Source organism: Frieseomelitta varia, unplaced genomic scaffold (genome assembly GCF_011392965.1).
Source record: "Frieseomelitta varia isolate USP_RPSP 00005682 unplaced genomic scaffold, Fvar_1.2 scaffold_602, whole genome shotgun sequence".
In the NCBI taxonomy this organism is placed as follows: Eukaryota; Metazoa; Arthropoda; class Insecta; order Hymenoptera; family Apidae; genus Frieseomelitta; species Frieseomelitta varia.
This window is the reverse complement of record NW_025110371.1, coordinates 17,016-41,981: the sequence shown is the minus strand read 5'-3', so window position 1 is coordinate 41,981 and position 24,966 is coordinate 17,016. Positions and strand designations below refer to the sequence as shown.

The 24,966-nt window shown below is 32.0% G+C and overlaps 1 protein-coding gene across 1 annotated transcript in view; it reads left to right on the top strand.

Moving 5' to 3' along the window:
* LOC122534497 overlaps positions 1-23,772 on the top strand; it is a 116,039-nt gene extending 92,267 nt beyond the window's left edge. The window contains exon 3 of the mRNA XM_043665184.1: positions 22,471-23,772. Coding sequence (XP_043521119.1) covers positions 22,471-22,551 — 81 coding nt within the window. The 3' untranslated portion in view covers positions 22,552-23,772. The remainder of the gene's footprint in view (positions 1-22,470) is intronic.
* Positions 23,773-24,966: the final 1,194 nt, after the last annotated feature.

Here is a 24,966-nt window from a genome sequence, read left to right as displayed (position 1 = left end):
CGTGGACAAAAAAGTTAAAGAATCAGAAAAAAAAACTACCGAATTAATGCGAGTAACTGGACCAATCCTCATTACACTTCCTATCTGATTTTCGTGGAAACATTCAACTATAAATAAATCGCTATAAATATTCAAATTGTTTTTTTAGATATGACTGATCTCAATAAGTATACAATTTTCAGTGAATAGGCCATTAGATAATTGAAACGTCGAATTCGAGCATCATTTCATCGCATGGCAAAAATCGTTTACACCAAGAGAAAAAATAAAAGACGTTGCAGTTACAGAACATATATTGAAGACTTCGAATGTCACTTGTTATCGCTATCCATGCTCTTTTCATTTCTCGACCTCGCTACTCTTTCTCCTCTTGTATCCTTTCTCTCTAGAAGCATTTCGTCACCGAGGACAATGTGATACGTCTCTTTCAAACCGGTTCCGTGGTTGTACAGTCGTTATCCACGGCACAATGCCCATTCAATTGCATTGTTATATCAGATATGAACTATAAGACGGATCGATTTACGTCTTTTAAAAAATCAATCGAAAAAGATCAAAAATTTTGTTAGAAATTATCTTCGGTCCAATGATGAACGCATTACCATCTGACCTTCGATCGTCTAGAATAAAGCTTTCTCCCTAATTTTATTGTCTGTCGCTTTTGCTTCCTGTCTGTAAAAAAATATACACTATTGAAAAGGAAGTTCTTCAGGACATCGTGACAAATCTAAAATAATTGCAAAGAATTTCCATCCATACGTTATTAGAAACTTTGACCGTTGCGTTGCCGAATTCTGTTCTTGTTTTTCTGATTGTCGCTTAACCATATATTTACTATGTTAAATTGGTACATGTTATTTGGAGTAGTCGATAAAAACGCGTTAACGATCAGGTGTCGCTTTAACATAGGGAATGGATAAATTGCTATTTCCTGTTATAAGTATCATCCAATTTAATTTTCAATTGATGTTAACGGAATGTCGTTGTTAATTACGTATCGCAAATATTGGAAATTCTCATAGAACATAAAATTACGAAAACAAAAGAAAAGAAAAAAGAACAAAAGGAAATTGGTACCTAAATATTCCAGTGTTGTTTTAAATTTAAATTCAGTTTAATTAAATTTCAATTAAATTTAAACATCACAATATTATAGATTACGAAAAGAATGAAGAGGCAATAAAATTATAGAATTTAAATTCTCATTTTATTGCACTCCATGTACATGCCATAGTTTTAACTCTCGGTCCTATATAGTATTTTATGTCGAAATTCCATAAATCTCTTCGAGAGAAGTGGATCTTTTACCACCAGTCATACATAATTCAGTAGGTCCTTTGGCATTTGTGAAGGAAACGGCGCAAAGAAATAGTAAGGCGAATAGGGTGATAGGAGAGGAAAAACGAAATATCACATTCTCCCACAGAGCGAACTAAAAGTGACAAAAACTGACTGAATCGCGTATCATTTCAATGCAAGTAAGTCGAGAGATACAGAGGAACATATCGAGTTAAGATACTTTCGTTGCGTAGCCTCTCTCAAGAAAATAGTGAAATCTAAAGTTGTGTCCATTTATTGCAATATCTGCGTATATTATACCACTGTTATGTATCAATTAAACGTAACTTGCAACAACTGACTTATTGATATACAATACAATCCTCGAATATGTAACAAATGGATATGCGACTTATACTAGCGTTAACAGATTCCACTTGCAGTAGAATTAATAGAAATGAAACTTGTTATGAGGCAAAACAAACATATTTTAATACGTTTTTTATTTAAAAGAGCTATGAGACATGTCTTCGTCATTTGCTATGTGAAATCATTCTTCTATCACATAGCTGGAGTACACATTAATGTACTACATATGTATATGCATCTGTTAAATCTTTCGCAATCGATCTTATGTTATGAAACGTCTGAAACATTAGTTATTTTCCAGACCGTGCAGTAAACGGGTCAGAATTTCTAAAGTTAACTTGCACATTTTCAAGTTCATCTTTTACTTGTTCATTTCTGCATTTTTAGAATCGAAGTATCATGAAAAATTTTGACCCATCTCATAATAGTAATAAATTTATGAAGCCGTTGGACATTCTTGTCGTTAACTTGAAATTACTCAAGCCATAGAATTTACATTTATCTTATTTCTTTATTTCCTAACATGCTTCAGTTCATAGCGCTTCATAAGGTTTATTGCTGCTAAATTATTTTGTAAAATACTTAAATATTTATTTTTATCTAGTATATCGTCAATGAATACTAATTCTCCCATTCCGTGTGAAGAAATATACCCCCAACCATCACAGAACTTCCACCCGGTGGGTTGTGTTTTGAATTTAGTTTTTCTTTGCGTTTTCTCCACACTCTGACTCTTCCATAGCCACCATACACATCAAATTTGCCCTCGTCAGTAAAAATAACATTACTGCACTATTCATCTTCTTTTGATCTGTATGCTTTAGCGAAGTCTCAAGTCTCTTCTTTCGATTTATTGCATTAATATATGGCTTTTTCTTGGCTATTCGGCCGTTGTAGCCTTCTGCATGCAGCACTCTTCGCACGTTTTCTGGGTGAACACCGATATCGCGTTCCTCTTGTAACATGCTAGTTGTGGAGCTACTTTTTTAATTTTTCTAATAATACCACGTCTATTACGATCACGTAGAATACGCGGACGAATAAAATCAATTTTATCTTCATTTTTAAATATTTTTATAATGTCCGCTACAGTGCTCTTATTAATATTTAAAAGCTTCGAAATTTCGCGATATGATTTTCCCTTTTCCCAGTGGAAAATCACTAACTGTCGACCAATATCTTAATGAATTTGAAACGTAGCTGATGAATATTCGATTGCTGGCCTTCTCTGTAGCTTGCTTAAGCATTATGTTTATAAACACTGCACTTATATAACTTTTGGGGAATTGATAAACTTTCATATATACTGTCATATATAACAGTATACCACCATGTCCAAATATTTTTATGACTTGTAAATAAGCAATTTCTTTGATTTTATTCCATTATTTAAACAATTATATGTAATAAATAAAATGTTTTTGCATTTTTATTATCTAAGAACTATACTTTATCATAGCATAATACATTTTTTTAGCCCTTTGTTTTGTTAAAATATAGAACATAAAAGTCAAATTTATATTAGTGTCCGAATATTTTTGTGACCGACTGTATGTAATTGTAACTACATATCTCGACTATAGAAGAAAATATCGTTTTCTTATCAACCTGAACACTTAAATAAGTTCTCGAATACTCTAAAAAAAAAACAAATACCGTATCGATCTCGAGTTTCCTAGCGAGTGTCGATGTTTGTTTTGTATCTGGAAAGAAATAGTATCGTTTTGTTTCCTGGTCGACCATGTAAAAGGAAAAGGAACAAATAACGATTGGTGTTGACGAAGCGAGATATCCATAAGAAGTGAGGGCAATTTAATTCACGCAATATATATTGAGCGTGCATAATATTCTATTAGTTTTTTTATTGCAAGTTTTTTTACCTTGTCTGTTCAAACATAGGTAATCTTTTATCAGGTTCGATTTATCAGGTGCGATATATTTTTTGCCCTTGTAACGTAGTTCCATCTTTACGCACTTTAACAGGAAATAAACAGGAAGAAGCTTCCGAACCATAAGGAACCACGGGTGGCTCTCGTAATTTTCGTTTAGTCTTTCAAGGACGCTTTTGATCGTCTTCCATTGTCCTCCTTCCGCTCTCTTCCCTTCCTTTTTCTCTTCCGTGCTATTTTTCTTTGACCCTTTTTCCGGCGAACACGAACCGAAACTGTTATCCCATAGGAAGGAAACGTCGAGTTGCCGGAAAGTCGTTCCATCGAATCGACATCTCACAACATTTTACGCTGACCTTATTCGATTTTAATGCAACTTGATGCGTTCGCAAGCATTTACAAAATTCACTCGGAAAAGTCAGAAATTGATATGAGTAATATTAAAAGAAGTGGTCTTGATATGACACAGAGAGTCACTATATTTATAGAATTTTTAGACACGTACATATAAGAGATCACCGATGTATCCAATTACAATACATACTGACGCGGCATGGCAATATCGATATATCGATATATCGGCAAGATGTGATACTTTCGCCAACAGACTTTGATTCTCGTCGACAGGGTTTGATTCTCGCCAACATGAACAATGATCCAAATATGAATTATGCATACGCGTGCATATACGGATGTGTGAATATGTAGTCAGCATACGAGTTCTGTTTTAACTTTCACACAAACAACATAGACTTTTGTTAAATCTAACTGCAAACTGTTGATTGATTATCACATTTAAAAAATTTTTTTTTTATTTTTCTCAGCACGAAATTCGATTATCATGATTATGTTTACGATTACAAATTTTGAAATCAATCTGAAAACGAAGTTGGAAAATATTTACTGCAAACATTAATGTTAATCAGTTCTATTTTTTGAAAATATTTTTCTTAGTTCTTAGCATTAAAATTCGTAAAACCAAGCTATAGTGAAATTAATTTGTCTTCTGTTGAATTATAAATTATGACTTTTCTGAATATTGATTAAATCGATGTTCTATCGAAGACTATATCTATTCTATTAATTTGAATGGTTGAAAAAATTCGATTGCGAAAAACACCATTTCTCGATCGACATGGAATTTTGAGGAATTAAAGTAGTGAGAGACAGGACCTCAAATATAAAATTTTAGTTTCCGACTGTTCTCGGTCTAATAATCATTTTCACCGAGTCAAGTGATGTCGCAACAGGATAAGTTGGGTATACTTTCTCGGCTGCTGGAAGTAATTTACAATGTTGTGGAATTTATATGGAAAGCTCTATGAATATGGACAGTAATATCGCAATCATATTATCCGCTATTCAAGAGTCACGAACGACGATTTACAGCGTGGACCATTGTCTATTAATATAGATAGAATTCAATATATTGTACTAAAAAGTTTTATTAATATTTCAAAAACTAATATAAATACCGCCCATTAAAATTTCGAACGAGAATTGGTATTTTTTGAAACAATATCCAAAAGTCTTGTGTTAAAAAGAAACAAAAGCGCGATTTTTCATAGTTTCTTCGATGGAAGTCTTATATTCGGACTTATCGTGGAGGATGGCGAGCGTTAATGGTTCATCAACGATTTCGAAACTATATTATATAGTAGTCCTCACTTAAGCGTCTGCACTTTTCCCCATTTTAGCATCCGTCGCTATCCCCTCCAATTCTTGGAATGGGATTATCTCATTTTATGCTACTTTACCACGCAATCTACCAGACCACGTGAAATATGATACTTGCACAATACAAAGCGAGTGATACCTTATACCAATATTTCGGTAAAATTCGCAGAATACACCTCTCTACTTAAGCATCTGATCCCGACTGTAGACGCTTAAGTGGGGACCGGACACTACTGTACTTACCTATACTATATATACATATCTATTTCTCTTCTTTCGCAGCGATGAAATAGTTACGATGTGCTCAAAAACGAAACGACAAAGTTCATTTCAAGTACATAGTAGTCGTTTCTTTCGTTTCATGGCAGCTGCGATTTACTGTTGTTTGTGCTCAGAAAGTTACTTTTCATACTGTTTTCGTGAATGCGTAAAAAAACTGTATAAACAATTCTTCTAAATGAAAATATTCTCATGTTGCACCGAAGTGTAAAAATTACCTCAAAATGCCGTTTTGTCCAGATCTGTGCTGAACGATCGTTTAACTTAATTAATCAAAATTCGAAGAGACTCTATCCAACTCTAAATTGACGCACAACAATTCTTACTTTCTAACGGAAAGATATTGTAGATATCGTACACAAAGGTACTGTATTGCAACAGTAAGACATTGCATTATTGAATTGAAAGTAATTGAAAGTTTTAGAGCAATAAGAAAATAGTTCTAATATGTAAATTGTATTTATTAGAAGAGAAAAAAATATATAAAAAAATGTAAAAAGAATATAATTAAAAGTTTATTATTAGAAGTTGATTATGAATTTATAACATATAATTCTGATTAATTTTAAATTGGTAGTTTATTGAAATTACTAGAGAAAGGTTTTCTTCGAATGAAAATAAACGCAAAAATTTTGAAAAATTGTATTCCTCAGTTTTATTTCTTCGTGTTTGACTATAATATTAAAATCATTATTCTAACATAAGAAAATAATGAAATTAATAAGTTTTGTCATGCAACAAATTGCAATCAGTTAGTAGAAAACAACGTCTAATATTAACATTAGATCTAATTCTAAGCATGAAGCTTAATTAAAGCATAAATGCATGATTAAAGCACAAAATTTCCAGAGATATGAAAGTAAATAAAATAGAATTACAAAGAAATATAAGAGCTTTTTTTTTTATACATTTTACAAAAGATCATTTAAATCTTTAAAAATACATCTGTTTTATGTCTACAAAATATCCAACAAAAATTATAAATTCGTCATTTTGATCACTATGGTAAGTCATTTCTAATGTTAAAGCTTGCTTTTTTTAAAACTCGCTATATGCGATGTTTACAACATTCGTATCCAAGCATTATGCCAAAAATCTAATCTTTATATCACGAGTCCTGCTTCTGAAAATCCTGAGTTAGTTTATGATAAAAATATAGGTATTGATTATCTAACATCGACGTTTGTTACAAGCTGGTTAAATCCGCATGAATTTGCAGATTCCACGAGCACATTCATACAAGATATTTCTTGTATGTACACCGTTTTTGTACACCGATCAGGCATCAGCGTTGACAAATCAATCAAGTTCAACGACCAAATAAAATGACTCGCCAATAGAAAGAGAGCTTTGTAATAACAATCGTTAGCAGCCTTTTTGTAACTTGAATTAATTTAATTGACCGAATCCGTTGATTATCAATGGATTTTCGACCAATTGGAAAACAGGGCTTATCTTTGCATCGTAATTGTAAACCCACAAATTGCTGTCTGCTAAATTACATAAACAGTAATTGATGTCATTTCGCAGAAAAATCGCTCATCTATGTAAGTCTAAATGAAAGCTCAAACAAAACGTAGTTGCTCGATATCGACTGATAAGATTTAAAAAAAAAAAAAAAAAAAAAAAAAAACACTGTAAAGGAGATATCTTCATGAAATAAAGCAGTTCTTTTCACACTGTAAAAATATTCAACTATTTTCAATATGTTAATTAATATTAATTAATATGTTACTCTGGTAATCTTTTTTCCAGCGAAATGAATGAATTTCGGAGTTGGTTCGTTCGAATTCCAATTACATACACCGCAGGTGATACTTTCCATTGGAGATCAATGGACGCGAACAGATTCTTTCTTCCCTGGTAATTGAATTGGCCACGTTTTATTTTGCTCAATCTAGCAAGTTAATAATTCTTGTTCGACAACGATTGGGAAATCGCTCTGAACTTAATGAAATTAAATTTCCCGAGATTGTCGTTTAAGTTTTTCTAGATTCATTTGCTTTATTCGCTGAATATTGCGGAAAAATGAAAAAAGAAACAGAGAAAAAAAGAGAAAAAGTAGAGGGAGGGAACGTTTTGTAGAAAAACCAATTTAATTTTTGTTGTTGCACTCATGGCAGCAGCTATAGCTCGTCGTTTTTTTTCGACCAACTAACAGTTTAATAATTCGCTCGTTAATTCGGTACTTCGTTTGATGAAAAACGTCGTGGAACAAAAAGAAAATATTCATCCACTTCGTTTGTTGAATTATTTTTGAATAATTTAATTATTTATTTATTTTGAAAAATGATTATCCACTTATTGTCTACTACTAAACATAAATAAATAAAAGTGGAAAGAAAAGAAAAGAAAAAATCGTGTAGGATTCCATACGTACCATGACAAACATTTCATTTATGTATTATCTAAATCATTTCACAGTATTTCAGAAAAAGAATAAGTATAAAATGCATTTGATTTATTATAGTAAATTTGCCATTGAAAATTTTAGTGAATCGAAGTCGGAAAATTTATTTCATTGTGTTTCATCCAAGAGAGTTTTAGATTTTGATGTGAAAATAAAAGTGAAAATAAAAAAGAACGCGATACGAAAATTCGGTAGACGCAGTGATAGTCGATAGTCGTCAATCACGACATCGTTCCAGAGCACGGAATTTAAGTTGACCCATATGGTTCTCGGCACGAACGACGAAGACCTCATTTGTACATTCTGTTCGTGTCCGTCCGCGTCTCGATCGAGAAATCGAATTCTGGTTAGGCGGTCGACCCTTGAGGGGCGACATCTCCGTCTCTGATATTGGGAGAGACTTCGTTGAAAAGCTTATCAGCCGACACCGCGTTACTTTCACGATGATCTCGCAATCCCTGCTACATACTTTGTCGAATAGACCGGAGGGAAGTCCATCGTACTGATTCGCGGCGCATATTGATTCGAAAGGTTTCTTCTTCGTGTGTACTCTCCTTACCTAGCGCCTCGCCCTCGTCATTCTTCGAATCGAAGCTCTCTCTATCTTTTATTTCTTTTCCTCGATTTCTCTAGCTTTCACCCTGCGATCTCCACATCTTACATTTCAGCTATCGTGATTAGATTGCAAATACCTCTTTTCTCGTTACTTCACCCTGGTCACTTTCCTAGGTTTCCTCAATTTTCGGAAATATTTCTTACAAATCTTCGGCGACTCAATCATGTTTCGAAGGACAACAAAGTAGAAAAACAATAACAGAATTTTTCTGAAATTTATGGTTGTATTACAAATGTATCTATGTGCATTTATAGGAAATTTAAAAGTGTACAAATGTCAAAAAGGTACATATATATATAATATAACATATAAAATCTAAATATCTAAACTCTAAAAGGAAATGCTCGTTTAGTAAATGGAACAAATCTGTATTTATATAAATTTCGTTTCTTTAATTACATTTGTAAAATTGCATAAACTTCTCTAGATCAACTATTCTAGTTGATCAATAGAAGCTATGTTGGAAGCTACATCAATAATATTTGAAAAATATATCAACCAACATTTCTCCAATGCTCCAGCTTCATCGAAATATATAGGACACCGAAATCAAGATATTCCACTTTGGTATTTGTACAATGGTATTTTAATATTTATAATTTTAATTAAATTTTAAATTAAATTTAAGCTTTATCTTCGCCCATAGGAATTCATTTCTATCATATTTAAGAACTTTAAAAGCTTTAAGAACTTTTGGGCTATTCGACTGCTTTTAGAATGATTCTTTTTCTTCTTGATCAAAAAAGTGTTATCTCTGTTCTTTTGTCGTGTAACATGCTTGTGGAAAATCGAGGCTATTCGAGTGAGAATAATCGAGACCCTTTCAGGCTCTAGTTTAAATGATAATGGGCAAGGCACACCAGGGACACTTAAATCCTCCCTTCTGCTTTCCATAAATAATTGAAGGTAGAAATGGAACGGGTTCCCTGGTGTATTAACCGACGCTTCGCCATCTAGAATAGAATTTCGTTTTTCGATTGCGATCCGATAGAAGCTGGTTGTTTGGCTTCTTTATAGCTTCAAGGTTTCCTTTGAATAATTAAAAATACGGCCAGAAGCTATTTAAATTATGCAACACACTTGATCACTGATTCAGTGACCTTTATCTTTATCGTCGATTCTTTAAATATTTCCCATTCTAAGAATGTGAAACTGAAAAGTGTTGTCAATGATTCATAGTTTTACTGACTACACTCGAGACGTTTTCAGAATAAAGCGATCCTTACTCACTCACACAACTATAAGGAACTACATATTAACGAGTTGCAAAGTATTGACATGATACTTATGTGATTATTTATTTCATAAAAATTTATAAAGCATTTTGAAACAAGTATGAGATTAAAAGAAAACGCAATCACAAAAATTTGTAGCGGACGAAAAATTATTATTAATTATTATTAATAAATTCAGTTAGGAAGTAAAAAATTATTAGAAGTTAGGAAATTAGTCTGGAACTAAAAGATTAGTAGGTTTAGGATAAGAGCATATTTCCAAGTCAGAGAGGGATTTTAACTCGATGTTGTTGATGTTGTTGATGCTGATGTGTTGTTGTTATCTGCTGTAGTTATCTTAGATATGCTTGAGGTTCGTCCGTCTCATGTTACAAGCACAGGATACACTCTGGTCGATCCTCCCAAGCACATAAGGTACACACCGGGCCAACCTCGTGCTCATTCAGGATTTAATTGGTATCAGTTACGCCTTAACCATGTTGCGGATACTGGCATACGTTACACTTTCTACCTCCTTATTAGACATTCGAATTAATTGCCTTTGAGAATAGCTTACTTCATCTATGTCCACGTCGCTCGAAAACAAATGGTGCCCCGGATCTTTTATCAAATTTTTTCACAAATCGAATTAAAATATTCCATTCGGTTTTTTAGGATCAAAAAGAAAAAAAGAAAATACATTTAAATCATCTAGCCTAGCAGCGATTTTTACCCGTAGCATAAAAATATCATGACGCTCAAGATGAAGAACGAAAAAATGCAACGATGTAAAAGCTATCATTGATGAGAAATACGCTCGAACGATGGAAAAACACATCGTTGATTTTTTTGTATTGTTTTTTCCACTCGTCGAATTCGGATGAAAATAGACTAAAAAACCATGAATACTACTTTATAGAACTGGTTTCTTTTAACGATATAACTTGAATTATGCGTCGATAAATATTTTGCAATAAACCGAAAATTAATTCGAGCCTTCCTATTTTTTCCTCGTCTCTTTATCGTTCATTCACTAGCATCAAACATAAATCTCTTTTATCGAAAGTCTAACAGATTATAGTGTTTAGTTTGAACTGCTCTTTATTGGTTGGTGTCTGTTTTCAATCCTTCTATCAATCCATAGATTTTTATATCAATCAGGATCGGATCGATCCTGAAATCTCGAAAAAGAGGATCTCTATAAATAGAGTTTCCAAGGAACCAGGCTAGTTCTCGATGTCGACAACTTTGGGTTCGAATCGAATCAAAATCATAAGTTTACAAAGTTGCGTAACTCGTAACGACATATTTGCCCATGTATCTTCTAGTTCCAAAGCGAAACATAAAGACGTTAATCGAAGCAGAATATCAACGAGGCCGATGACATGGCCGATACACGAAGAACTGGTTGGTTCAGATGCATGGTAACATGCTGACGTCACTGTCTGCTTATCCGTAATTATTTATCAGTAGTATCATAGGTATAAGATCTCTAACTCCTTCATCGTGCATTTCTTTCCTCTTTCGTCGACCTTCTTCTGTCGCGTTTTCTCTTTTTTCCCCCTTGATATCTGCCCTCCGCCAACTCAGTGAATAATGAATTCCCAAGATCGATGGTAACAACTTTGCTTTTCTTTCCTGCGGGTATCCTAGAAAGCAGCACGCCATCCGCAGGAATATTACCCTTCTGAGTGAGATTACTGTTCCGAGGAAAATATACGACGTCACGGAAGAAACTATCAAATCGGCAAAGTTTGCGCATTCGAAAGGAGATAGTAAAATTGAACAGTTTTAATTGCCTTTCTCTTCCAGATAGCCGATCCAGCCACACTGTACGTCTCACCGTTCTTTTTTTCCATCTTACGTCGTTATTTCGTCAATGGCATAGAAATAGGCTCTTTCTTTTTCACAATCAAGAAACTTAGGTGAAATCTTTTCAATGGAAAGATCCGGCGTCTATTTCTTTTATTTACCATGGAACGATAAACGTCCGATGGTACTTGAGCGAGCGTGCTCTTCCATTCGAGAGCAGTTTCTCGTGGAGAAGTCAAAATCCGCTTTCATTGTCCCCATTTCTAGTTCCGGAGAGAGCTCGTGCAACAATACTCCAAAGGAGCGTGTTGTGTGTTTTTAATTGATAATTCTTTCTTTTACGATCTACACTCTCAGGTTTTTCTTTCGCTTCTCTCCTGTTTCTTTTTTTCCTCCTCTTTTTCCTCTGTCGTTCCGAACTAGTTCTCTTTCTTCCCCTGACTCTCTAACTTCGGTTTACTATTGAATAATGAATCTTCGAACCAGTCAGTAACAACTTCACTTTGCTTGCTTCTGAGAATTTCACCGAGACCAATTTCACCTCGCATTTCTACATACGCGAAATTTTTATGTATACATACATTTTCTATCCGTGTATATCAAAATAATTAAATTACATTTTTACATCTTACATACTGAAACTTTCGTTTTTATCTCGTTTCCTATTCTCGTCACTATTTACAATTAGTTGAATACCTCAAAGATTAATCCTTTTCCAATTTTTTTTGAAAACAACACAACTATATATTTTTGTTTCTCTATAAAATGAAATGAATTTAGTTCGATCGCTGACATGATTTTGAGAATATCGCAAGGGAATTTGAATACAATATGTTTCAATATTAATATACTATTGTTTTGGATTATCTGGAGCAACAGCAAGAGGATTCATTTTGAAGTACGTCAGTATAGGCTCGCGACAGAGAATTCGAAGGGAGTTTCGGGGAAATGTTGGTATTCAAACTATTCCTCGCAAGATAATCACGTAATCTTCATATTTCATGATCTGTTGACGTAAGAAATTTCCTTTAAATTAAGAATTTTAAACGAACTCAATTTCAAACGTTTTCACTATTGTAAAACATATGTAGATGAAAGCGAAACACTCATCGCCCAGTTAAAAATTGCGAATATCGTGTTTTTTTTTTTCTTTGTTTTTCTTTTCTCTTTATATTGAAATATATTGATAGATCAAAGAAGAGTATGGAAGTGTAATACATGAACATTTTTTTGACTTGTTAATTGAAGAGGACTGAGTGGATCCAAAAAAAAAAAAAATTAAATACTGTGTGTCATGTCGATCAATATGTACATATATAACAGTATTTATCCATCTATTACAGTCATTACTTTAATCACTTTCATTTAATCTTTCCTGGCAATAAAAAAATTTCTTTCAGTTATTAATAGAAAAACATATCTTTTTATAATGTAATTATAATGTTTTGAAAAATTATAGTTTATTAAACTATAAATTGGACTGAAAATAAGTACATTACTCGTTTAATTAATTAGTAACTTCTCAAAATAATTTCACATTAAACACGAAATGATCAAATATTTTATAATCTGAAATTTAGTACACATTAAATCCACTAATTTCAAATACCATCTAATTTGATTATAAATATTATTTTTAAGAATCGTTTCTATCAATCAAAAATAATATTGATTAAATTTTGTTTATTTCTACGATCTCTGATATTTGAGCATCTTATTTAAATCGAACATAAGATATAAAAGGAATATCACGTTGAAAGAATTCACACAAGACATCGGCTAATGGTGAACATGCTTACGTATGTACATAAGTATACATACAAGCATAAGGAATGCAGAGAGTGGAAAGTTTTTTTTCTTCTGTTTCTTCTTGTTATTCGTCTGTTTTGTCCAAAAGTGCATATCTATTTAGAAATACAAACAATTAATAAATCCGAATAATAAAATGATTTTCAACATCAAAAATATTAAAAATTCTACAAGTTCTCGTAACTTTGTTTTACATCATCAGCGACAACAAAGAAATAAATTTTTTTGTAAGTAAATTAATTATCAATAAACGATAAATAATTGAAAAGGAAATCGAAATGACTTTTGGAATTTGGAACGTTAAATAAGCTGTTACAATGATTGTATCTACGATCGTTGTTGGTAGTAAAAGTAAGTATTGATACGATCAAAATGTTTTATTAATTTCATCAAGAACATTTGCGTTTAATTCGGTCGTGATAAGTAGTAGAACAAAGATCGCGACTTTGTCATTTGAATGCAATGATCATTTTGCTATAGATAGTTGATTTCTTTTTGGTGTAAAAATTTCTGTTGGAACGGTTCCTTTTGGAACGATCAAGTGTTTCAATTGTCAATGTAGGTATCCATGTTAAAATAGTAATTTCACTCATTTATGAAATATTCGTACGCGCTATATGTTGATGTTCGACGCTTGTTTAAAAGGATTACATTTTACAAATAGAAATCGAGTCGCTGTATAAAATGTTATACCTACGATACTACGATCTATGTGTGGTAGAATGTATAGTAAAATTTTAGCAGAAAACAACACAAAGATAACAATCGCAAATCTCGAAATATCAACGATATACGTACAATATCGGAAAACATTTTCAATGTAAAGGGATTTGAAAATCGGTCAAGCAAACACTAAAGAACATGAACGTCATTTACGTCATGCGCGATTATACATACTCATACGCATTAATTGTTTAACCACTATTTATCTTGTAATAAAACTCAATGCAGTTTGAGTAACAATTGTACGAGTATGAATTAAAACCGATAGTGTTTGGATAGACTCATAACCACGTTACTATCGGTAATCACTGCTGAACGAAACGATTACCTGATACATAAAGCGCGGAGTTAGATCAAATTTACCGAGCAGCACGAATGGAATTGCTGTAGAATGAATGTTTACGCCTTGCTTCTTAGTTTCGTTCGTATCAGATGTTACGTAAACAAGCAGAAACATGCAAAGCATAGCGTAAAGTTTCCAATAGAGGAAACTCATTCAAAGAAGAAAAGTGAATATCATTTTAAGTGAATATCAATTTTCGTTCGACACTCAGAAACAAGGACAATTCCGAAGTTGAAAATTTTACATGACAAGGCGAAGTATGAAAGCATTTATTGCGTTCATTTAGTCGGTTCAGCGATATTTGCATTTGTTTTGGTTTCGAGTTACCACTGTTTCCTACCGAACTTCCAGTTCCAAAAGATAAAAATAGCGAAAGCATTTTGGAAAGTATAATTGTTCTCGAAACAAAAAAACACGAAGATGGACAAAAATAAAAAAAAGAGAGATGAAGAGGTCGGGACGGAATGGAAGAGAAAAGAAAAAAGGGGAAGAACAGGCAGCGAACTGGAAAAATAGAACGAAAGTCAACATTCTGCCACGTTCTATCGGACTTTTCGCTTTTTGCTCGCAATTTTTCTTCCTACGTTTCCATCGTTTTGCGATATTCCCTGCTTGTCGCGAAGATCTCCTTTTCTCTTCGAGAAAATTGAATCGAGCTTTACCTTCCGCCAACTGTTTTATTAGCGAGTAAATTTTTTACGTTCACAGCTTTACTGTGTACGTAATATATATATTTAACAAGTACGAATAAATATTTATATGTGTACGTAATATATATATTTAACAAGTACGAATAAATATTTAACAAGCTTTCCATTCAAAATCGAATAAAATACAGTTTCACTGTTTAATTTAATTTCACAAATATTATATGAAATAAGCGAAAACGGTTCGGTTTTTCCGGCTTCTTTCCAACTCCAGGTCAATTTGATAAACTGTATTCTTCTGAAATTTTCTCTTCTTCAAAATTATTTTCGCAATATTTAAATTTTTCGCCGTTCGCTACGTGCATAATTTTTCGCGTTCATTTTTTCCTCTATGCATTAATACACACGCGTTAGCAAGATAGATAATTACACCCCAAAATGAATGAAAGCGAATATGAATGTAAAATCGTTGCTTGTCTCGTATTTTATCCGTTCACCGAAAAATTACCTCAATCTATAACCAAAACTAATCTTAAAAAATTACACAATTTACATTATCTACCACACTGCCGTTTTATTTTCTACACCGCGTGAAATTATAAATAAAATTCAACTAGAAATTTTATAACTTTGAATAACTTGTTCTCTCAACTTTGAATTTTCTTTCTTAAGAAGGTACACGCGATAAACAATAAAGCATTAAAAAAATGCAACACGATACTAGAAATTTCGAGCGAATCGAATAACAGAAAGTATAAAAGAGAATGTATTTGGAAAGCGATTCTCTCAGGAAAATTGTTGACAATGTCAACACTTTAATAAATGTCCCCAGAGTTTTGAATAGTTTGGGATCGTAGTAACCCAGAACGAGCTGTGCAAAGTCGCAAAATTACAGAATCAAGGAAAAGAGCTTAAAAAGCTAGGAATTTCGTCTCGTTCCATGATTGAACTTTTACTCCATCTACCTACATATGTACATACATATATCCTATTTCGCCTTAGTGTTACCCTCTGGTTGCTTTTTACTATATTTTCCATTTCTGAATTCCTTTTTTTTGTCACTCGCTAAATCTCAATTATGTTTCTAACGGTGACCCAAAATGAAAAATATATTTCCATCAATAATAGTAATGCTTATTATTATTATTATTATTATTACTATTATTACTATTATTACTGTGAATTTTCATACATCCATAGAAAATTTAAAAGTGTAAAATTGTACAAGATGTACATAATATGGAGAAATATGTAAAATATCCAAAGTATAATGCTTTCTATAATATTTGGTATGTAAAATAATTTATCCTTTTTTAATTATATTCTCAAAAATATTAATCTGCATAAGAATTCGCAGTCTACTTATTACTATATATACATTTGTTTATATATTTAAACGAGAGAAAGACCAAAATTTTATTTACTTTCTTTTTATAACAACCAAACAATTGAATTTTATGATTTCAAATGTTAAATATTAGAAGAACTACTACTAACATTTAACATTCGAAATCATAAAATTACAGTGGGGTGCAAAATTGAGTCAATAACAAAAATTTTTAAGAAAAATATTTTTTATTGTTAAATAAAGTATAAAGTAAAGTATAAAGTATAAAGTTATATATGTATAAAGACATTTTAAAAGAACATTTGCCAAATTGTATGCAAGATATGCCCTTCGCTGTAGAAGAAATCGTTTTTCAACATGATCCGGATCAGAAACATACAGCGAAAAGTGTAACTAATTAGCTGACTATTCAAGCATTTTCGATCTTAGATTGGCCTGCACAAAGTTCTAACCTAAACCACATCGAGAATCTATGGGGTACATTGAAAAAAAAATTCTAGACGCATACAAAGCTTCTCCTAGCTCAATACTAGAACGACATGCTCGTGTTATAGAACAGTGGAGTCAAATGCCACCTGATTTCTGCTCAAAACTGTTTGAAAGTGTGCCAAGACGTATTAGAGTTATTATCTAAGCAAATGGCTTATGGACAAAATATTAATGATAAAGCTTATAAATCTGATAAACTATGATAAAATTTTGGTGCAAAATTGATTCTATGTTTTTCAATTTTTTCAGCCATATGTACATATATACATATGTATAATATATGTATAATATAAGTATATATATATACATATAAGTATATATATATAAGTATATATATTATACATTATTAGGCCTTATAAGAAATGCGTCTTTGTCACACTCGGACTACTTCTCTCAAACACTTTTAATTACTTTTATAGTAAATAGATATCATATCAATCTTTTCTTGCGTTGAGTATTCCATTATGAATTACTGACAAATTTCGATACACTGATCAGGATTTCAAGCTACTAGAAGAGATTATCATTGACGATGTAATAAATAGTAAACATCTTTATTTACTTTTATTATAAGGCTCTCGAGTTTCGCGTCTTGGCCACGGTCTATGATCCCGATAGAGGTAAATTAATACGTAAAACTTAAATTTTCCTGTCCTTTAGATATCTGAACGTATTCTTTCACCAGCTACACGATACAATAAATACGATAAATAAAAAAAATATAGTTATATAAAAAAAAAAAAATGTCAATGACCTTGAAAAAAATATTCTTACTAATTATTAGCCTTCTAGATACCATTCATACCATTCAACAAGGAAAAAAAAAATTCTAAATTATTGCATTTGTCTTTTTCCGTTGTAATTTTTACACCAATTAGGATACCTCCAATCTGTACATACCTTGTCGAGATAAACGTCAACGAGATAAATTTGCAATAGTGACCAATAACTATTACCACTATAAAATAAAAATAAAAGAATAAGCAATAATCTTATATAAAAGAGGGAATTGCTGTTTTTTGCAAATTTTGACACGAATGTCAATGTAAACGCGATTTCAAACGCAAGCGCAGAAAGGCTTTTCTGTTCGACTACCGGTATAGTAGTACTATCGTATGTATGTCAAAGCGGGAAACGCGTTGCGGTGAAGCACGAATTGATTAAATGGAACGCAACTTGTCATTTTTTAATCATCAATTAGTCCTAAACTTTCATTGTTCGCAATTTCAATTACGCTACATTAGCTTCATCGTTGTACATGTAAATTTTGAAAAGTTTCCCAAAGAAATGTGACTGAAAAAAGTTAATTAAAACTATTAACATACTTTGTGGCACTGAAAATATTGTATCTGTACAACGAGACAAGAGAAAAGCTCACTTTTTCTATATATGTATCTAACTCACTATTGTCTAACTCACGATTGTCATCGCTTTTCTTATATACATTTCGTTACCCCACAATTTCTCTTCGACGAAAAGCCTTGCTGTCGTTCCGTTTCCACACGAGATACTAAAATTTCAGATGCGAAATATTTACAAAGCCATCCGACGCATTATCGATCGCATCGATTCTGAAGAAATCGATGAATCGTCAGTCGCGGAACATAATACGTGTTTCCTCTGTCGAGAATTTCTCGATCAAGGCTGGAAGAAATAAAGTTTCGTAAGATAAAAGTTTTCTTTCAAGGATGACAGGGGAAAAGGTGAGAGAGAAGGTAAAGGGAAGAGAAAAGGAGAGAGTGTAGAAAAGAAAATAGAGGAGGGTTAGGGATGGGTGCAGGACGAACCAAATGAAAAATACACGATAGCACAGTTGAGATACGCGTGCACACACATAGCGAAGCCGGTGCGCTTCGACTAAACAACCTCAGGGTATAGATTTATAGATGGACGATACCCGCTGGGAAATCAGCATCGTCTGCGCTTTCAGCGATCCCGAGCCATTGCTAAAAATGAAAAAACACAAGTTTTCATTGCCAGCCCAAAGGCTTTCTTTACTCGTTGCTTTATGGTGTCAGGCATTTTTCTGAACCGATGCGACGGACCGTTTAAACAATATCACCTATGTATAACGCGTCAGCTTCGACAAACTTCCGCTCCCGTCTCCACCTTTTCCCACTGATATACCAACTTCATTCAATCCTTGGAGATTCGGATAACTTCTTTCATTCCAACTTTTCGAGTTATCGAACTAATTAGGAGATTTTCAAAAAATTTTCTAGATCCGCGACTATTTTAATATCACGATAGTTATTTGAGTGGTTTTGACCATTCGTCCATCTTCAGTTGTTCAAATTCATTCAATATTTTAACGTAAAAAGTACAAAGTACATGTAATGATGAATATGTTTCAATGAATATGTGATAATCAATATCAATTCAAATCATTTTTATATAGGAAGGATTAATTCTATTCTACTTTCAAGTGAATTAAACTTACTTTTCAAATGGACGCTAATTTTGAACATAATTTAATTTAATTTATTAACAAGCACAACCCTTTTATAATAATCACATAACAATTATGAAAAGAGAAACGATCTTTGATACAATATTCGCATGATAATAATAATATGCAGAACAAAGTTAGTACAAAATTAAATGTTGAAGTCAAAACTAAAACGATCAAAAAAATGGATTTCTTAAATTGATGATCAAACCAGAATAATTCTACAACTGAATTATTCCAGTTAAATTCAGATGTGAAACATATTAAATAGAAAAGAAGAAACTGTAAAATGTGCTGGAATCAACTATAACTGACATTGGAGTCAATTATACTTTAACAATCTACCCTACTATTGAGAATTTCAAACAAAAACTTTCTTTTCTTCTCTAGTAAAAAGAATTTAAAGCGATCCATAGTTGTGATCATCAAAATGACAATGTATCGATGTAGCGATAAAAATCTCAAGAATTTCTCAAAAAAATTTCAAGAAAACGAGGCGTACTCGAAATGTGATACAATTAAGCCAAAATATAATCTGATTAAGGTTCTTGAGAATTTTTAAATTGCTGATCAAATCTAGCAACAAAGACTCTGCTAGATGCAGCAGCTGTGTGTATAATATCTTCGCTGAAAAAGATAACTTACGAATTACAGGTTGCGAATTAAAATGAAGGCTACTTATATTTAACTTATATTAATTTAACTTATATTATTTATATTAATTTATACTTATATATCAAACGATATTTGCTAAATCTCATCAGGTTACATTAACAATAAGTTCCATATCAATGATGGAGCATCCAGTTTTTTCAAGCCAACAATACCACAAACGTATCAATAACGCCAGATATATTTTAGTGACGATTTTAAAAAATCTAAAATCGTCAACAAGAATTTACTATTATTGAACGATCCATATCGTTGATAAAAAAAATGGAAAGTATGGGTCCAAGATAGAAATTCTGCAAATCAAATCTATAAGGTAAATTAGAAAGTAAGTGGGAGATGGCCCACTTTTTTTAAAAGAATAATTATATCTTAAATATAATCGATATCTAAAAATATATATACATATTTGTGAAAGTAGATATATTACAAAGAAAAAATTAAAAGATAATTATAGATTTATAAAACAAAAGATATGACATCTTATGCAAAAATCTCATCCGGATTGTCCAAGTCAAATTACCTAGATAAAAAGGGTTTTTAATTTTGGTCTATCTTATCCGTATTAAATATATTTCTCAATTTGTTTAAGAGATTTTTTCACAAAGTCTGCTCCAACGATTGAAAATATTAGTTAACTTCTATTTTGTTCATAGCCTGGACACTCTCGATTTTTGGACACTGAGATTTGGATGGCGTTTTAAAAATCATATTTATCAAATCATATCCAGCTAATCCTTTTTCCTTATTAAATTTATGTTTTATCTCCAATTTTTGTGTCAAGTTAAATACCATAGATCTTACGCACTCACGTGAAACTGTACTTTTGCAGTTTTTTGATGTGAATTTTAAGTTCTTTCTGATTTCCCAAACCTAGCAATGAAAAAAAATTTTGTTTGAACAATCATTATTTTTCATTCGTCTTCTTAACGTAAGAGTCGGAATACCGTATTTATACATTTTGATACTTTAAACTATCTAACAATTTTTTATTTGTCTATAATCTTTTATTGTTAAATTTTCTATTGTATTCAATTAGCATGATCCTCTAAAATAATATTTGCTAACTATCATATACAATTTCATCATGGGTCAACTCTCCTCTAAAAAATTGGGCCATCTAATCTGATAGTCTGGGAATGATGGCTCATTGGTATTTTTTATAATGATACAATATTTCATTATAAAAATAACCATAAGCTCTAAACACTATTAACATATTATATTTCGAAAAATTCCTTACTTTTTAATAAAATTTTGGCAAATTATATTGTAGTTTAAGGAATATGCAAAAAATTTTTGAAATTATTCAGTTATACACATTATACATAACTTACCTTATTTTTCAAATGAAAATGAACAAGAAGAACAGTTCATATGATATAACAATAAAATACCACTTAAAAAAGCTGAAAATTGACATTTAATAATCTATATATAATCTATGTATAATGAAATCAAGCCATTTCACTCGCAGAGCCATCTCAATCAAAATTGCGTGATTTACTCTATCAAATGCTTGTTTTAAAGTTCGTATAAATCACATGTGTTATTCTCTATTTAAGGCCTGAGAAATAAATTATGTGAAAACAGTAAATACTGTTGATGTTGATCGATTAGAAATAAAACCACGCTGTTCAATGTGATGAAATGTGATGAAAGAGTGTAGTAGAAATGTGATGTAGTACAACTTCCTAGAAACAATGGCTTCAAAGATTTTTGTTACCATATTAATAATAGAGATCGGTCTATAATTGGTTGATAATTATGGTCCAACTTATAAACTGTTGTGATAATTTCTGATTTCCAATCCGTCGAGAAAATGTCACAGCTTAGATTAGCAGAGATTTATTTAATATATTTAAGATATTTAATATCTACAATGCTCCAACGACAATAAAACACTTTTTTAAATACAGCTCAGGCACATTATCATTACTACTTTTAGAAAGATCTAAATCGTCAATTTCAAATAATATTTCGCTAATATACAAGATCAACAGATCAGTTAGTGATTAAATTGGCTCACTTCATTACATATAATAGAATAATAAAATAGTATTATTTCGATCCGAAGTGATCTATGAAGAAATTATCTGTATCAATAATTTTAGTTCAATATCATTGTATGACATAGTGAAAGGTAGACCTAACCCTCCACAAATTTCCAGAATCCCTTGATATCTTTAACTATGTTGTTAATATTTATAATCAATTCATAGCTTCTTCGATTAAGATTTTGAATTCTAAGCTGATAAAATAAGTAGTAGTTCTTGTCACTCCAAAAGCGCTTGAATCTGCGATTGAATTGATTTCTCAAATTTTATTTGGGTAATCGATCTATGATAAATATAAAGTAAATTTTATATATAAAAAATATCTTATATAATTGTTTAATATATCGAAAGCGCTGTATTTAATAGTTCGTTATTCGTCGCTTCTGTTTCAGTGTTCTGGAGCAGCTTCAGGAGACTTCTCGGAGCGTGTGGCAGCACTTTTACACTCTTCTTCCACTCAAGACGACTGCTAGTCCTCGTCGAGATTCTTTTGAGCTGTTCTATACTTCTACAGTGAAAAAGTCAATGGAAATGTTGAAGAAAGTCGTATCGTGTCATATCGCTCACCAAGCGTTTACAACTTTCGAGTTAATTCGTAAGCTTTAATGCGGTTCAAGATACCAATTCGTATCGTGAGTTGATGATTCCACGTTGATACTCATATGCGTAAACCGCTTGTCCATGTTCATGATCTGTCAGAAATTCTTTAACTCGGATCATTTTCGTTCGTCGCAAAAATTTTTGCATATCAGCTCACTTTGACTTCCTTTCGAGACTCTTTTCTGCAGCAAAGATCTAAACACGTCGTACTTACCAAGTAAAGACCGTCTACTGGCTAACACAGTAACACGCTGAAACTAATTCGCTGAAACGCAAAAGCTTTATTTTTTTTTCTTTTTTTTTTTATTTCTTAATTATTAATATTGCAACGTAGAACCGACGAAACAAAAGTTACTTGGAATACTAATACCCGAACTCCTGGATAGCTGGCCTCGGATTCGTTAGAAAGCGATTGTTACTTTTTCGCAGTGTTAATCATAACGAATATTTACGAGTCCATAATACGAGTTTACGAGTTCCATCTTTGATATTAATTTCTGATATAATTTTTCTTCTTTTTTTCTTTTGCTGATTAAAAAAGCGTTTTCAAACTAAATCGAATTGCGTCAGATTTCATTAGTTAATTAAGCAAATGAAAAATGCATTTCCTTCGAAAAAAAATTTCCTGAAAATTATACTATGATCTGCATCTCTACAGGAGATCGATCAGCAAGAAAGACGCGTATATTTTACTCTTTTACGAATGTGTTTAAAAATGTAACGCTCCAGCTCAAAAGAGGAATAAATGAAAAAGAAAACGCTCAAGCTCGAAAGAAGGATAAATGAGAAAGAAAAAAAGAGCGTATGCGCGAGCAGTAAAAATGAATGTCAGGATTGCGAAGCACGGATGAAGGCAAAACAGAGAATTTGAAAGATCGACTTAAGGACGGATAAAACGATCTTGTATAACAATCAAAGTATGTGTGTGAAGTTACTAGAGAACTGAAACGAATGAGTGGCACGTAGATAAGCTCGAAAAACTGTCGCGTTCAAGGACGAAAAGAAGTAGGAACTGTTTGGGGAAAAAATGATGGACAAGACGAAACATGGAAGAAACAAGGAAAGAAAACAGAAAGAGCCGAGCTCTAGGATAATAATAAACCAAATGAAATTAAAACGCTTCGAAGGTCAATTGGTGTGATATGAAAAAATTAGCCTAGAAGAAATTAATAAAGCGTGAAGGGCAAAGGCATTCGTTGGAATATATCATATGACATAGGTACAAGTTTATTAAAACAGTTGGTGAGTCATCAATTAATGTGCATCAATTAATCATATTGCAGTCAAGTTGCATCGTTTTATTGGTCGTATTATATTCGACACATGCCCTTCCACGTCGTGAGAAATGGCACGCTATAAAAAGAACGCGTGGAAAATCAACTGCGCGCCACATTTTATTGTAAGAATTAAATGTTACATTTCACCAATCATCTTCTTTATTCTTTTCACTGCCAGTCGAATTAACTACCAGAATGAAAGAAATAAGTTTGTGTGGTTTTTTCAAATTGCATTCAATTTTTATAATTGTTTGCATGGGCATTGATAAACTATACATTTGCATGCCTTCGCAAGATAAAATGCAAGAAAGAACTAGACAGGAAGAACAATTGTGAAAATGTTTCGAAATTATTATATTTTATATTTTCAAGCTGTTATTTCGAATATAATATGCATAGGAAAAAATTTGTTGATACCTTGATAATTTAGAAAATGAAGAGCAAACATTATAGAGAAATGTCGGAACTGTCCTTAGCGCTAGATGCTGAGTCTGTTTTTTATCTCTGAATCTATAAAACTATGGAATATGAAAAATGACGCAATATATGAAAGCGAAATGATATACCTGTTATACCTGATATACTATCAACTATATAAAGCAATATATATATATATAGTCGGCAATAATAATAATTTCAGAATTTAAGAATTTGAGAAAGTAAGAATTTTCAAGTGCAATGAAAATTATTCTGTGTTTCTCTTTGATGAGGAAGAGAGATCGAAATTTCAAAAGTAACGCTTATGAATCAATCTGATTATAATCTAAAGTCATATCAATAAAACAGAAGGAAAAAAATTAAAGAAAGCGTAGTATGATATTTGATATTCATCAAAATTATATCGAGATAAACATACAGAAAGGAATAATTTATATATCGTAATTTGGATAATATAGATACTGATTCTAATTTTCACAAAACATTAAAAATTTCGGACAAAAGCTGTCAACAAAATGATGATCTTTCTTCTCCTGATTAACGAATTCTTCAACTTAAGAAATTAGCCCTACG